Source organism: Lycium ferocissimum, chromosome 11, assembly GCF_029784015.1.
Source record: "Lycium ferocissimum isolate CSIRO_LF1 chromosome 11, AGI_CSIRO_Lferr_CH_V1, whole genome shotgun sequence".
In the NCBI taxonomy this organism is placed as follows: Eukaryota; Viridiplantae; Streptophyta; class Magnoliopsida; order Solanales; family Solanaceae; genus Lycium; species Lycium ferocissimum.
Genome location: NC_081352.1, coordinates 12,598,588 through 12,615,529, shown reverse-complemented (window position 1 = coordinate 12,615,529; position 16,942 = coordinate 12,598,588). Strand labels below are relative to the sequence as shown.

The 16,942-nt window shown below is 34.9% G+C and overlaps 2 protein-coding genes across 3 annotated transcripts; one reads left to right on the top strand and one right to left on the bottom strand.

Annotated features, from left to right (window-relative positions):
* Positions 1-2,835: 2,835 nt before the first annotated feature.
* LOC132035833 (uncharacterized) lies at positions 2,836-6,744 on the top strand. 2 transcript variants are annotated; one of them, XM_059425973.1, is made up of 5 exons: positions 2,836-3,507; positions 4,102-4,175; positions 4,306-4,385; positions 5,041-5,192; positions 6,372-6,744. In XM_059425973.1, the coding sequence occupies exons 1-5, from the start codon at positions 3,291-3,293 to the stop codon at positions 6,386-6,388; spliced, it is 540 nt and encodes a 179-aa protein (XP_059281956.1). In that variant the 5' UTR covers positions 2,836-3,290; the 3' UTR covers positions 6,389-6,744. The 2 variants fall into 2 exon arrangements, with proteins under 2 accessions (XP_059281956.1, XP_059281955.1); XM_059425972.1 differs by having other exon boundaries at positions 2,849-3,507; positions 6,385-6,744.
* LOC132035832 (uncharacterized) lies at positions 6,707-15,141 on the bottom strand. Its single transcript, XM_059425971.1, has 6 exons — positions 14,820-15,141; positions 12,895-13,044; positions 9,618-9,876; positions 8,793-9,011; positions 8,528-8,670; positions 6,707-7,142 (listed from the first exon to the last, which is right to left on the bottom strand). Exons 1-6 carry the CDS (start codon positions 15,102-15,104, stop codon positions 6,843-6,845), a joined length of 1,356 nt encoding a protein of 451 aa, XP_059281954.1. The 5' UTR covers positions 15,105-15,141; the 3' UTR covers positions 6,707-6,842.
* Between the last annotated feature and the right edge of the window lie 1,801 nt (positions 15,142-16,942).

Here is a 16,942-nt window from a genome sequence, read left to right as displayed (position 1 = left end):
TATTACCTCTCCATGTTATATAAAAATAAAAAATAAAAAAATAAGAGAGAGAGAAGCTGAAGAAAGGGAGAAAAATAAAATTCTTGAAATTTCTGATAATTAAATTCTATTGGGCTGATTAATGTAGATTTGCATTGTGTAAATTCACTAAAGAAGGTGAAAAAGCCTTCGATATATTACTCATTTTAAGAAAGAAATGTTTTTTGTAAGAAAAGTTCCAATTTAATCTGAAATATTTTTAAATTTTATGTTTAAAAGTTTTAAATCTCAAGATAAATTTATATTTTCATCAAATAAAATATAAATTTAATCTTAAACTTAATCCCGGATATCTCACCTTATCTCATCAAACTTTATGTTATTTTATCCCACCTGATAGGTGGAATAAATTAGTCTAAGGATTATAATTTCACGACTATAATTTTGGGAGGGACAATGAAAAGATTAAACAAGCATCCTAAATTCTTTCATAAGCTACATGACTCAAATCTTTCAAGAGAAGAAACTCTATAGCGTTGAGCGCGTCTTCCCAAATTAATAAACAATATGCCCAGTGAAATCTCACAATATGGGGTCTAGAATCTTTCCAAATTAATAAATCTTCAGTATATGTTGTGACCTTCATTTGTTAGAAAACCTGCAAATTAATTTGCTCCCCTCTAGATATGTGTAATAAATGTGTGGCCATCTTCCAACAGATATTTGCGATCTTCAATAATAGCTGCAAGAGGATGAAGTTGTATGTCTCGTCAGCGATAAGCTTAACATTAAGTAGGCAGCCTATTTCCAATACTGTTCTTTCATAACTTGTCTTTTGCTAATTTGAGCCCTTTTTTAATACTTCATAGATCTATAGTGAGACTTGAAGCAAACTTCAACTTATAGAGTATCCCAACAGTCACTTACCTTGATTATCCCGAAAAGTTTCTCCAAAAGCGGCATTTTCCGTTTGAGTTTTGATACTGCCATCAATATTTAATTTAATCTTTTCTGCACAAGGAAGAGACCAAGCAATTAGTTTGATCTTTTTAGATAGAAAAGTCTGACGCGAAAAGACATCATCAATTTCCCTAACATAACCACTAATTATTTTTGCATATGAGTTCAATTGATAATCAATTCCTTTCAATCACATTTTTATTTCGCTCTTTCCGCACGTATCACATAATCAAAAACATCAGTGCAGTACTACAGGAGGATTGCCATGAGTTATGTATAATATCATCAAGTCATTCGAGCATTGGCTTTTCATTCATAGCAGTAATCTCATTTGGGGAGATAAACATGTTCCACATTTGCTTAGACTTTAGATACACCCCAATAATATGCGAAGGGTCTTCCACCTGACAATTACATCATTCACATTTTGATGAGTCATCAATTTTTCCTGGTGAATCCAAGTTTATGAACATAATTTTATTATGAGCCCGTTTGGATTGGCTTATAAGTTGGCTTATAAGCTGTTTTCAGCTTTTTTGAGTGTTTGGCTGGCCAGCTTAAAGTCATTTTGTGCTTAAAATAAGCTCAAAAAAATAATTGGACCCATTTAACTTAGTTTATCTAAAAGCAAACTTATAAGTGAAAATAGCTTATAAGCCAAAAAAAATAAGTTGGACTACCCCAACTTATTTTTTCACTTTTAAGTTCGCAAATAAATTTTGCTTTAAGTATATAAGCCAATCCAAACGGGCTCTATGTCTAATAAGTCATATGAAGATTTTAGCTTCTCAGTAAGGCGAACCAAACGACCCCTTAGTATATGTACATTCAAACATCTATATAATAGCATTCACATATAACAACACCTCTCTATAATAACTAAATTTTTTCAAAACAGGCTTTTTATAACATCTATATAATAGCATTCGCATATAACAATACCTCTCTATAACAACTAAGTTTTTTCAAAACAGATTTTCTATGTTACTCCCTCCGTCCCAAAAAGATTGTCCTAGTTTGACTTGGCACGGAGTTTAAGAAATAAAGGAAGACTTTTGAAATGTATGGTCCAAAACAAATCTTAGATATATGTGTAACTGTGAATCATCTCATAAAGTTAAATTGTTTCTAAATATATAAATGTGTCAATCTTTTTGGGACAAAGTAATAAGGAAAGTAGGACAATCTTTTTGGGATAGAGGGAGTATATTTTAGTTCTCTATAACAACATTTTACTTATAATAGCAACAACCAACTTTATAACAGTACGCTCTTTGTAAAATTACCTCCATATAACAACTATCTTCTTTTTTTGGCAATATAATAATTAATCATCTTTATAAAAATAGATACAATTATAAATTTCTTGCGTCAATCTTGAAAGAATTTAATAATCAAGTGGATTTAAAATATGTGCCTTAGAGCTTAAGACTTTATACATTTAGTTATGACTTTATTGAACATTTATTAACTCTCTTTAGTGTTTAGTTAGTGAAGCATGCATATTTTTATGATTTAAAATTTAAATAATTATGTTTTTTTTTATAACATTAAGAAATAAAAAATTAAATTGTATGCATCTTTTTTGCCGATAATAACCAACTATTATTTAAATGTCAAATCTTTGTTATAGGTATTCGCTATAATAGCCAAAATTTTTTGGACCCAATAATATTTTTATAGAGAGTTTTGACCGTATATTGTGTCTTGAAAATTCAATAATATCTGCCATAATTTGTTATTAGGGGTATAAATAATGCTATTTATGAAAATTCCCTTTTCCCACAAGGGTATAATGGGCTTCAACAATTGGATCTTGCTTTTAGATCCGGCCCATTCCTTTATCAGCAGGCCCAACAACAAAATCCTTGTTCCACTGCTCCGCAAGTTCCGGCAATCTCTCACAATCGCATTCACCATAGCAGTAATGGGTAAGTTGTTTAATCATCTTTGTATATGCAAATGATGATTTTCTCTTATGGTGTTAACACTCCCTTATTTCAATTTGTTTACTTTAACTTTCTTTTTAGTTCGTTTAAAAAAGAATGTCTCGTTCCTTTCACATTTTGATACATTCTAACGTTTGGCCATGAGAATGTTTCACTTCTTTTCCGAAAAATTATTTCACTTTATTTAAAAATTAACGTTCGGCCATAATACAATCTAAAACATATTTTCACTTTTTTCTTCGCTTTTTTCACTTTTAATACATTCAAACAACCAAATATTCTTTGCAAAACTATAATCAACCAACTCCATCTTCAACTCCAACTTCAAAATTCCAAATAATGTGAAAAATATTTGATTTTCCTGGCTAAACGCCTACTTAGTTTAAGACTACAAGAGTGTTAATGCTCCGTGCCAAATCAAACCCAAACAAACAAATTGAAACAAAGGGAGTGATATTTTGTATATGTAAACAAGTTTTTGATAGTGCAGGGGAAGAAGAAGAAATGGAAGGAAAAGTTATGGAAGGAGTTGCTTCAATAGCACTCATTGAAAACGGGTCTATTTCGGGTCACTTCATTCATCTTCCTCATTCTATCTGCTATGGCATCCATGGCACTGGTAAATATTACTCTATTATTATGCATCACTTCCTTATTTGGAATGATAGTTTGTACTTTTTTGGCTTTTCGAGAAACAAACTATGTAAACTTTGAGAGTTAGATGGTCAAAAATACACCTAAACTATGTTTTGTTTTTCTACCTGAACTATCACTATCTATTCAAACACACCTACTAGTTGAGTAGATGATGATAGTTCAGGTAGGAAAAGGGAATAACAGATAATTGACCTAGTCAGTTTCGAGGTATGTTTTCATACATAGACAATGATAGTTCATATAGGAAAAAGGGACAACTGATAGTTGAGGCGTGAAACTTGCGAAAAAGTGATAGTTTAGGTGTGTGTTTGACCATTATCTCAAACTTTGACCAACATTTAAAAAGTATTTTTCATCGTATAATTTTTGAATATCTGAATTTTAATTTTACAACATTGAGTTTATCTAATCTGATTTAGCTTCAAAAATTAGTTAATTTAACTCTCGGGATGTGAAAGTGGCAAAAAAATTCGGATGGAGGGAGTAATTTTTTTTTTTTTTTTTTTTTGGGTATTCAAATTAACTTCTCGACTACTCTATTTGTTCTTGTTGGAAGAGATGGTTTGTGAAAGGGAATGCAGTAGGGGTGAGGACTACCGCTTGTTGAAGCTCACAATTATTGACTACAATGTAAGAGCCATTAATTTAATAACTATGGTTCTGTTCCAATCGTATCACCTTTGTTTCTTTGTAGTAACTTGTTAGGTTATAGAGTTTGATCTTTGTTATTTCCTCTAACTAATTGTGGCATGTATCCCAGAGAAAAAGAGAAAGGGATGTTATAGTGGAGTGCAAAGGACATGATGCTGCTAGGATTCAGAATGTTGACCATGCTCATGGGTGAGTCGCCTTAAAATTACTTTGAAGACTGTTTAGAAATGAAACTTCTTGCTTTAGGGTGTGCTTGGTATGTAAGCGGAGAATGTTACCTGATCAAAAAATAAAAATAAAAAAAAATAAGTGGAGAATAGTATATAATCTACGCAAACACTGTGAGGTGGAGGTGGGGGTAAGAGTGGGGTGGTGGGGGGATGGGGAGCTATGAGGGTGGGGGTAGGGGTGAGATGTGTTGGAGGGTGGGGAAGAGACAAGGGAAGTCATTTTCCTCCTTTTTAAGGAATTTTTTTTTTCCTAGAGGTAATGTTTTCCAAAAAATTTGACCAATCAAAAATGAAAAAATTGAAAAAAGAATGTTTTCTTCCATACAAAACAGACCCTTAATCTGAACAGTTTCGCTGCGGCAAAAACTGATACATACCTTCTTCCTATGAATGATTTATGAGTTTATCCTGACATCTATTGTGTCGAACCTTCTAAAGTTCTTCTAGGGTTTCTCTGTAGCAAAACAGATTAACGTTCGTTCTTGTTTTAATCTGAAGAAGCATATTTATGTACCTGAAAATGATCGTCAAACATATGGCTAAAGGCTGGTTATACGAGTTTAAGGCTTCTGTTCATTACACTTACCTAATTAGTTTGTATTCTTTGCCTCAAGGTGGGAGGATGATGTTGTCAATATGCTTGACAAGAAGGATCAGAAGAACAAGATTCTTGTTTCTTTCGAGTGTGAGACACTGAAAGCGGGTAAAGCAGCAGAGGACCATATCAACAAATTCATGCCCAAGTTAGCCGGGGCGGATGCTGTTGGTAAAGTTACCCTATTGCCATCATTTTTACACTTTTCGTAGATTTCTCTTTCTGATCGTAATATGACTCTAATTATGGTGTTAGGTTTCTCTAATCATCTTAGCAGTATGACCCATCAATTTTAAATCAAACAATTTTAGACCACCGGGTTCCATAACTTCGGTATGTTTCTGTGTTGTTGTTCCTTGAGGCAGTCAAATCGTACCATCTTTCCTGCACTTCCTTTTTCCAAATAAGCGAGACACATGGAAGGGAAAGTGGCTTTTCAAATGTTTATGTCAATTAAACATCCAACCTGGAAATTTTTATTTACACTAATTTGTGGTATTATGATCTGAAAGTTTGGTACAAACCTCTCTACTCCACAAAGGTATGGTTTAGGTCCGCATACATCCTATCCTCCCCAGACTCCACTTGTGGGATTATGATGGGTATGTTGTTGTTGTAGTATGATCTGAAAGTTTTGGTCTTCTTATGATCTGCAGCATGTAAGAATGAAGACGTATTCAACTGTCATTCCACAGATGAACAACTCTTAAGTCTTAACGTCATAATTATTCTTTCCTTGATATGATCCTTTGGCATCTTGTGACACATTTACTTATGACTGCCTCTTTTATTTTGCTTTTTACCTCCTAAATACTGGCCTTCAGCATAAAGTCCCGTTTAAGTAGAGATGAAGGTTTTGCAGTGTAGGTTTTGATTAAGAATCAGGAAATTTCATCCAAACAACTTTCTTTATACTCAGGATGTTTTTTTTGATTAAGCACCGGGTGTCGGAGTCTCTTTGAGCCCCGACTAATCCCGGGGGTGCACAGGCTCTCGGCAAGGAGTTTCGCAAGTGCACCACGGGTAATTCAGGGTTTCCAGTCCGATGGCCCCTCGAAATTGTTTGCACCCGTGCGTTTCGAACTTGAGACCTTGAAAGGGAGCACCCCAAGGCTCAAGTCAATTGCCACCAGGCCAACCCCTGAGGGTTTTCTTTATACTCAGGATGTTAATTTGACCAGATTATATCCAGAACCCTACTTAAGCCATTTTTCCTCAATCGAAAGGGTCACTGAGAAAATTGACTCACAGACAAAATTGACCATGTCCTGATGTTGTTTTATTTGCATAATTTGATTTTAAACTTAATTTACTGAACATGGAAGTAATTTCTTTCTAGCCTCCTGACAGTTAGAACTTGCAGTTAACATTGGCAAGATGAGGATTGTAGGCTTGGACTTCGAAGATGCAAATGGAGATGGAGATGGAGATGATAACCAGCAGAATATTTGAGCTGCAGCTCATCTGCACTACCGGGCAGTTTGACTTAAAAAACTGTTTCAGAAGTTAAACTAGAATGTATTATCTAGTTAGTCATGCAGTTTTAGGCTCATTATCTCGGCGTTAAGCCCCTCTTGTAATTATATTACCTCAAAAGCTGTTATGGGTTTTGCTAATGTTCACTTTAGATGAAGATGTATTATCAGTTGACAGCTAGAACCCAATATATAACATTGTGCACAGAATCAAGCCAAACTCTCATGATTACTATTGAGCTATGATTGCAATTTCTCTCTGTGTAAAAAGCTTGCTTTCATCTTGCTAAAGCTTTTAATCTCCAATACGAGTAATTAGTATACATGTGTAAAATCACATTTTCTGTCATCTTTTGCGGCCCGAGACTGTTTTTTTCACTGCTCCAACAGACACTAAGAACTGATCCAGGGATGATAGGGTCCTCATGTCATCTGGAGGAAAATAGCTAGCAGCCTTTCCTAAGAGTGAAGTGAAGAGAAGCGAGAAAGAAGGCCGAGTCACATAGCGCTCACCCAAGAGATCGTCAAGAAATGCAAAGGCTGCTAACAAGTCCGAACTGCTTGCGTTTATTGGAGCAGAAAAATGAGCAGGGATAATTCTCTTGAATTTCCAATCTCGAACTATACTGTCAATCCAATCTCTAACCTGAAGTTTTGAAAGGAATAGAAAAGAATTTTCAGAATAAAGGAAAAAGACAATCAAATTTAAACACCTTTTCAAACAGGAAAAGGATCTTCCTGTAAACTATTGCATGTCAATCTAAAGATGTGAGGTAAAACAGTTGCACTGAGCACACAGCCATTGTTAAACATAGTTAAAGATTTTGATCCTAGATTTTTTGTTAATATGCGTATAATAGGGACAATATGGTTTAGCGGCTCTTAATCTCGAAGCAGGAGTTTGTGTATAAGGCTGCCCTTTTCTTTAATTCTTTGGGCCTTGGACTAGGAAATTATACAGGGTTAAAATAAACATCCGAGTCTCACTTTTTCACTTGACTGTTTCCATCCATGTCTCATCACAAGTGAAACTCAATCTGGTAATTTACTATTCTGATTACACCTAGAAAACTGAAGGATAGTTTTGCAATTGCAGAAAAGTGAGTGATTTCTTGACCAAGAGTGTTTGGTTCTGCTACATATTAGCACGTTGATTGCTTGATAAACCAAGATATACTGTAATGTTTCCATCCATGTCTCATCACTAGTGAAACTCAATCTGGCAATTTACTATTCTGATTATACCTAGAAAACTGAAGGATAGTTTTGCAATTGCAGAAAAGTGAGTGATTTCTTGACCAAGAGTGTTTGGTTCTGCTAGATAGTAGCACGTTGATTGCTTGATAAACCAAGATATACTGTAATGCTCCCTCTATTCTATCACATGACACTCTTCCAATTTTAATCTGTCTAGAAAGAGCAAAACCTTTCCATATTGGAAAATCCGTTAATTAATTTAAAATTTTCATTTTACTCTTAATAACATGCTTTCATAACCAATGAAATGCAGTGTTATCCCTGAAGCGAGGCTCAAAACATGTTGAGCGCTTCGCCTCGCTTTATGTGCGCTTCAGTGTCATCATCAAGGCTCTAAGACATACTTTTCCTTGCCAATGAGCCTCTCTTGGAGAGGTGACACTAGATGATTGATATTTCACTTTATCGTGATATTTTTACAATTTCTTTGTCCATATATTTGTTATTCATGCTTATTATTATCAATCTTGGACTAAACATATATATATTCGTATTTTTGCGCCATTGCGCTTTTTTTCATTAAAGCCCACGCTTTATTTGCGCTTTGCGCTTAAAGCCCCAACTGACCTTAGAGCTTTTTTGCGCTTTTCGCTTTTGATAACACTGATGAAATGCCATGACATGTATAAAGAACACAAGTTCTAATGGTATTTTGGTCGTAGGTGGTAAAAATATTTCCTTCTTTCTTAAACTCTATGACTAGCCAAACACCGACGTACAAAACGGAACAAATGGAGTAGTTACGTAAATGGAAGAAAGTAATAAGTGACTTACTTTTTCAGGAACTTTGCTGAAAACCAATGTTTTTACAATGGGTGAAACAATTAGCTTTTGTGACATCTGAGCAAAGCTAGCGTTTGGCTCTAGAAGGTTTGATGGACCTAGAAACAGAATCTGAAGAACCATCCTCTCCCATCCTGAAAACGAAACACAGATCGATACAGATAAAAAATAAATTACTGAGCAATGTTTTGTTTCATTCTTTGTTTTGAGAACCAAAACAGTTCAGCAGCTTCTTGGTTATCAGTAGAGGACTAACCTTTCTGTCGATTGACTTTGTTGTCAACGACCGGTCCTTCAGGAACTTCTTTTCCTTTACTAAGTAATCTAACAGCCAAACCATTGTTTGCAGATGCTAATAAGGATTCCTTACTAATGCATTCAGGTGGTGTCCTTGGGACAAATATCACAGCATCTGTCACCAGCAGTGTCCTTGATCGTTTATGATAGAATGCCACCTCAACATATGGTCCAATTCCTAGAGAACCAATAGGGAAAAGTTATCGTATTTGAAATACAAGGTACAACTGCACCATTCAAAGGGTTACGTCATTGAACTTGATCCACTATAACAGTAGTCACAAAATTAATTTGTTACATTAAGTAACGGAACTTACCCACTATAACAATAAAATCACAAAACTTTACTCACTATAACATTAAAGTCACCTTGATGCAGTGGCGGATCTACAATGTTGGTTATGGGTTCACGTGAACTCGGTAATTTTTGCTCAGATGCTGTATATATATATTAAGAAACCTACTATATATCTATAAATATTTGACTGTGATCCAATTATTATTGTAGTATTAACTTGAAATTGTAGCCAGGACCCATAAACTTCAAATTCTGTATCCGTCTTAGCCTTGATGGGTAAGTTACATCGCTAAAATGGTTAAAGTTTAACTATACTGCTATAGCGGGTAAAGCTGTAAAACTCAATTACTTTAATATGACAAAAATATAGTTTCGCAACCTTAATGTTAGTGGGTAAAGTCTAGTTAGTTATAGTGAAAAAATTCAGTGATCATACGTGAAATTAACCCTAGCTCAGACTAACATTAGAGCAGAATCTATTATTACCAACTTCTGGAGAACTCAAAACCTTCTGCTCAATATCATCAGCCCATGGTGTTGACATATCCCCATCTATCAGTGTTTTTGCACGGAAAATCCCAAAAAATTCAAGAGGCAGGTTTAAAGGCCAACTCCATTGCCTCGGTGCCACCCATACTTGAGCCTTTGGAAACTTTCTGGAAAATGGGCCAACAAATATTTTGTGCTCATATGCAAATGTAGGTAGGACAATATATTTCACAGGATATCCCAACTCTTTCACGAGCTGCAAAAGTCAAAACACACTTGTAAGCATCAATATTTTCAGAATAAGCATATGAATGCAGTCAAATGTTATTAACCGCAGGACAAAAGCACCACTAAAACAAGGACCCTCATCATTCCTAATCATTTCAATCCTTGAAATACAACAATAACTATGGGGTTTTTTCAACTATGGGCTTTTTTTCATTTGTGGCCCGTCGCCCGAAATTAATTACAGGTGCTAGTCAAAATATACAAAGCATATACACTGATTATATGTATATTAATGTACACAATATGTGTGTGATATATATATATAAATTTACAGGTTAATCCATCGAATTTATAAGAAATTAAGAGAATAACCATATACTAAGTGTAACAGATCCATAATAACAAGGAATTACAACACATACAAGCACCAAACACCAAAATCCATATTCCCCTTCTCTTTCACCAAATGCCTCAACTCTTCTTCCCAATTCAAACCCTTGTAATATAAACCTTTATTGTAAAATAGTACTAGTTTTTCAATAATCATCCAAGTGTGAGAAGTGGTTTTTGGAATTCCCCGAAAGGGAAACCTCTCTCCATCTTTAAGTCATGTAAGTTTTTATAACTATGTTTCTGTATTACTCTCCCAGTTATGTATATTATTAACTTGTTTTGTTGTAAAAACCTATGTTTATGTTTACGTAATTCCTTGTAATTATGGATCTGTTACACTTAGTATATGGTTATTCTCTTAATTTCTTAATAAATTCGATGGATTAACCTGTAAATTCCTAGGTTTTGAGAGGCTGTTAAAAATGTCCAAATAATAAAGGATGAAATGTTTGGCCATGTCCGGGGTGTGGTTAAAGAAGAAAGTTATTAAGAGTAAAGTAAAGATTAAGAGAACGAGATGAACAGTGTAACAAGGATACTGACTGGACAGAGTCCAGATTTAAAAAAAAAAAAAAGAAAAAGAAAAAAAAAAGAGGGAGATAGAACAGAAACTTAGATATATCACTACATGATAAGAAAATATTCAGGAGTGAGGAAGTACCCAGTAGGATTGTTTAAAAAAAATTGATATACACTACAGTTTTGAAGTCATTATTATCTTTTACAGTTTTCAAGTCAGCAAGCACTTTTTCCAAAAATATATTTGTTAATTTTTATATTCCCCTCTCTCTTAGTGTGTGTGTGTGTATACACATATTCTATTAACCCTCTATTTGGATGGTTGTTTCCCGTGGTTCATTAATGTACAATATGGTATGGTACAATATGGTGTTGTATTATATTGTACTGTATTAATGAACACAATGTTTGGATAGACTGTATCGTTTGTAGTGGTTTAATAACATTTATATTATTTGGTTTGACTATACGGTATTGTATGATAACTTATAAGTTTACTATAATACCCTTAATTTTTAATTAGAAATTAGTTTATATATATTAATAAAACTCAGGTAGAGAATAAAATAGAAACTTTAAAAAATAAGTAGGTAGTGAGTGGGGGTGGTGGAGGGGTGGGTGGGATGAGGGTGGGGGTAGTGGGTGGTTGTGGGATGAGGATGGGGTAGTGGGTGGTAGGTGGGGTTGGGTGTTGGTGAGGGGTAGTGGGTGGTGGAGGGGTAGGTGGGGTGACATGGGTGGTTGTGGGATAAGGGTGGGGGTGGGTGGTAGGGTGGAGAGTGGGAGTGGGAGTGGGGGTGAGTGGTAGGGTGGGGGTGGGGTGGGATGGATGGTGGAGGGTGGGGTATAATGGGGAAATGAAATATGTAACCACGGAAAAACAACCAAATCTGTGGTTACAAAAATTGAAACTTTTCATGGTTATATAACCATGGGATGAACCACGGGTTTACAACACCATACCACATAATTTTAAGAACAATGGAAACAAACATGGTTTCATACAAAACCATATATTAATGAACCATGGGAAACCACCATCCAAACAGGGGGTAAAAGTGGGAAGCTCTCAAGTTAAAAGTCAGATTACAAAAATGTCCTCAGATTACAAAAATGTCCTTCTCCCAAAAAAAATCTTTTACAAAAATTATTAAATCAATAGTTTTACTATATTAAACCGGATGATAAGAGGCTCTAAACTTTAATTGTTGCTCTTATTCAGCTTCCACCACCAATTGCAGGAATTCAAGAATATTAAAAGGTGGCACTAACTTTAAACCTTATTTGTCTACTTTCAATGCTTCCACCGTTCCATTTTGATATTCATCTTTTGCCCTTCAAAAACCCATTATTTTAAGAACTTTTTCCTTCAAAAACTACATTAATTCTTCACATCATCAATTCCAAAACGTGGAGAAGCTAAAAGGTTGAAAAAAGTAGTTTAATGTAGACTAAATTTATCTGATTGTATATGAATGGTTATTTCTTCATTCCTGTACTATAATGATGCCTTTAATCCTAGGAAACATATAGGATTAATTGTTTGAGGCTGTGAAGTTGATGACACCTCTTCAAATTCTCTTTAATTTAATTTATACATAGTTTCTGCAAATGCTTTAGCCATAGTTTTTATATATATATCGCTAAATTAGCCAAGCCTCTCTTCAACATAATTAACAAACTTCTCTGTATTTTTCGGTTGCAGAAAAGAAATATGTATATGAAACTTAAGATGGACCCAGATGTAAAAACAACAATTATATAAGAACTTTCCAGATCATGCAGCTATTTTTATGAGGTAAATACTTTACTATATGCATGTTATTTACATATGTTCGAGTGTTTATTAGGCACATACTGATTTACAATTGTGGAAGAACTTACCAGATCACATTTACAAGGTTCTGATTTTAAATTACCTGTTGTTACTTTATTGTAACTTTTGAATTGTATTTTATATTATCTCCAATAAAACTATGCCTCAATCCCAAGCAAATTGAGTGTCGGCTATATGAATTCTTACTGTCCCTGTTGCTCCAGTTAAGCTCATATATATACTGAGAAAATACGCAGGAAATCGGAATGGATCCAATATTATTTAATCAATATTTGTCAATGATGACTTCTGAGTTACCTGAATACACTCCTTGGTTGGAGCAATCGGAGCATGAACCCACAATTCACCAGATTTAAGTTTGATGACGGTCATTCTGATGTTTGTTGAAACACTGCTGAATCCCAGTGCTTGCTCTTGCTCAAATAACCATATGGTGTCTTTCACAACCTGATATACTAATGATATAACAGTGTTAGTAGCAAAAAACAGCCTCCCTCCCATCCAAAAGCTCTACTACGATATAAGGCGAGGGATCGCTCCCCCACAAAGAACCCAACCTTTGAAAGTAGGGCCTGGAACAAATCAACTGAACCAATAAACAAACAAAGAAGATAATAAAAGAAAAGTATTCCGCCTAGGAATAGGAATGGAATGTACCATCAACGGAAAATAGAAGGTAGATGAGAAGATATGCCTTCTAGTTATATACAGCTTTATTCTTAAATTAAAATCCTTCGTACAGATTATAACGTTGAGCTATATCTGACAATCACCTACATGACAAGCTATCAATTTAAAAAGCCAGGAAATGTTTCATGTTAAGATGGCTCTAGTTAGTCGGTTTCCAGAGTCTGATGCAGTACATGACATAATGACAACAGATTTGCCAGGAATTTTATTGGCAAAACTTTTTGTAGTGAGATATCAGTGTTAGTTAAACATGATTCGGAAGTACCTTGTCTCCAAATGATTTTGAATTTTTCTGGTGGACATAACGATAAGTCCTTACAGAGCCATGGAGCTAGGAGACAGAAGTAGTTCACGTTCACCAAAAAAAATCATAAAAGCACATTAATCTGTGATTGACAACATTCTTCTGCCTGTAAAAATTTAATGAAAACCTTTTCCTTCTCCTCATCTTAGTAATCACTTTCTTTATATGTTTTTCAGATAATGCCGCACCCAGTACAACGTAATTCTTCACGAAGTACTTGATCTTGGTTCCAAAAGTCCAATAGTTACTCGAAGTAGTATACATCCTATAATGATTGAACTGAGGGTGTAGCGCCACAAAATACTACCAAATATGTTTGATTTCCCCCACCCCATATGAAATTGGAAGTTTAAACGGTTTCCGTTTAAGCCATAGAAAATTAATCCACTTTTGAAAAATGAACTACCTTTCATGCTTACCTCTGAATACTAGATTTGCTCTGAAGTTTCTTACTCGTCCTAACGTTTAAACAAATGCAAGACTTAATATACCGTCTTCATTGTTGCAGATTTAACATGACATAAACATAGCAACTTAAACTTTTAAATAGGGCGGTCATATAATTCAACATGATCCTGAATTCACGTCTACATTTTTGTACAAGAAACAGGAGTCAGGCTCACACATGAGGGGATGTGTTGCAGACCTAACATACATGAATAGATAAATATGCCCCATTCCCTAACCCTTAAACTTAAGATAAGGTGGTCACATAATATAATATTCACTTTTAGATGCACTTGCCATTAAACTATAATTCAATAGCTATATATGTTGATCATTCGCTCTTAAAGATAACTTGAATCATACCAAATCATGCAGTTCAAAAGAATCCACAGAGAAGTAAATTCAGATACTCCTTGCGTCCTAAATTATGAGGTATTTTTCGGGAATCTCACTCCCGAGAGTCAATTTGACTAATCTGAAGATAAATTGGAGTACACCAACTCAATATTTTAAGAGTTAATGATAAAAAAAACACACTGAACTATCACTTCTCGTGAGTTTCACATTCCAACTATCACCATCTGTTCCCTTGTGCTACCTGAACTATCACCATCTATATATTAAGACACTACACGGAAAACATCATAAGTTGCATTTCTTTTCATGGGAAAAATACATTTTAAAATGTTAGTCAAAGTTATACAGTTTGAATCTCGATAAGCAGAAAGTGTCACATAAACTATAAACTAGAAGAGAGGGAGTATTAAAGATGGTTAATTACCTCAGTTCTAATGGTTTGTCTATTGAGGAAAGGACCAAGTGGGAAAGGAAATCCAGTAAAATTCAGGTAAAATCTGCCCCCACTAACACCAGACTCATTGCTCTGTTCAGAATTTCTAGTAGCAGATACTACCAAACAAACACCATTTCCAGCGTTATTTCTTCTTGTTTTTAACTGGTAATTCAGACCCTTTATTGGCAACCCACTACTGAAATTGGATCCAAATTCCCTAGAAGATGATGTGCAATGTAAAACTGTAGATTTTGTTGCCATGGATGCTACCATTTCTTTTTTCTTTTTTTTTTTCAAACTAATGTGTACCAATTGAGTTAACAGAGGTTCTCTATGTATATGGAGTTGATGGTGGGTGGCATTTGTGACACGTGGATGATCTATGTTAGATTGTCCTACTTGGCATTTTTAATTTTTTTTTTTTTGTGGATGATAATAAGTTTATAAATAGCCGGGGAAATTTAAGGAACTGTCCAGAAATCACCTCCCAACCCGGGAATTTCAACCAGATAACACTACAACTATATTAGTAAACGGACCAATTATATTTGACGTGCCAAAGTTTTGAAATTAAAAAACTTACTAAATATATATTAAAAAAAACACTATTTTTGGGACAAATCAAAAAGAAAAATAGGACACTTAAAATTGAGACGGAAGGGTATTAGTTAACGGGATACTTGGGGGTCGTTTGGTTTGATGTATAATAATAGTTAATCTTGTACAAAATTGTGTACCTCATACACTGTTAGGTTTCCAACAAAAAAATAGCTAATATAATCTTCGAGTAACTAATAGTGGTTGGTTTTGGTATTAAAATTGAAAATGCGCATAAATCATGCATAGCTTAATACCAAAACCAAACATTGTATAATTGTACTACTAATTCCGATAGGACTTAGATGGGACATATGTATTAATTTAGAGATAAAATGTGGAATAAGAATACGTATAATAGCGATAAGTGGATAAAAGTATTTAAAGACAAACTGACCATATATTAGACAACCCTTAGCTAACAAACATTGTATTATTTTCACAGCATAACAATCCCTGCATTATTATTCACCGCATAACAATTCTACATTAGTATTCACCGCATAACAAATCTTGTAGTAGAATTATGCACTATGTCACAAAGGTAAAACCCAGAAACCCTTGCTGCTTTTTGAAGCCTAAATGAAGTCTAATTACGATTCGATGATGACTACACATATGTATGACAATGGAGCTGTTGCAAAATAATTTGAAATTGAGTTATGAAAACACAACCTAAAAATGGAGTTGAGCTAAAGATGGACGCAACGGCAACTATAGGAACCCCATGATGCCCTCGAGCTGCGAGAAGAGTAACCTGAGCAACCCATGAGAGCCCTCAAGGGCGTTGACTAGACTGCCAGGGAGTGCAATGCCAACTAGTAGAAAAAGGTCCCTGACTATAATACTGGGTAGTAAGGGGGAAAGAGAGGAGAAAAAGAAATTTGACTAGGGCTTGGCATTTTGGGAGAGATTTCGACAAGGATTATTTCCACCGTTAATCATTTTAATGATGCTATGGAGTATTTGTATCTTACTAATGCGCGGAGTTCTCCCAAGGAACTTGACATAAACGAGCCTCTCGTAACACAGGGACTCGTCACACTCAGAGTTCTCTTAAGGAACTTAACATAAACGAGTCTCTCGTAACACAAGGACTTGTCATACTCGAAATTCTCCTGAAAATCTCAACATGCACAAGCTCCTCTTCATATAAGGGACTCCCCATGCTCAAAGCATCATCAATACAGATCGATATACGTAAATAAAAACTGTTTCAGGATTTAGGAGTTGCCAACCAGGCGAAAAAACATCTGAGAGAAAAGTAAAAAAGAAAGAACAAACATTTTATTTATTCGAAGTAATAGCAAAGGACAAGGTTCCCTACAAAAACTGGGAAATATCTGACAACAAAGGCACTCTTGGCCCTCAGGAACTGTGGCGCGATTAACATCATCATCATCATCATCCTGAAGAGGAAGTTCATCCTCAGGGTCTTCCGTAACATGATAAACTCCTCCATAGAAAAAGTCATGCCCGTCACCAATAGACCGAGCTTTGTCACGGGTGAGAGT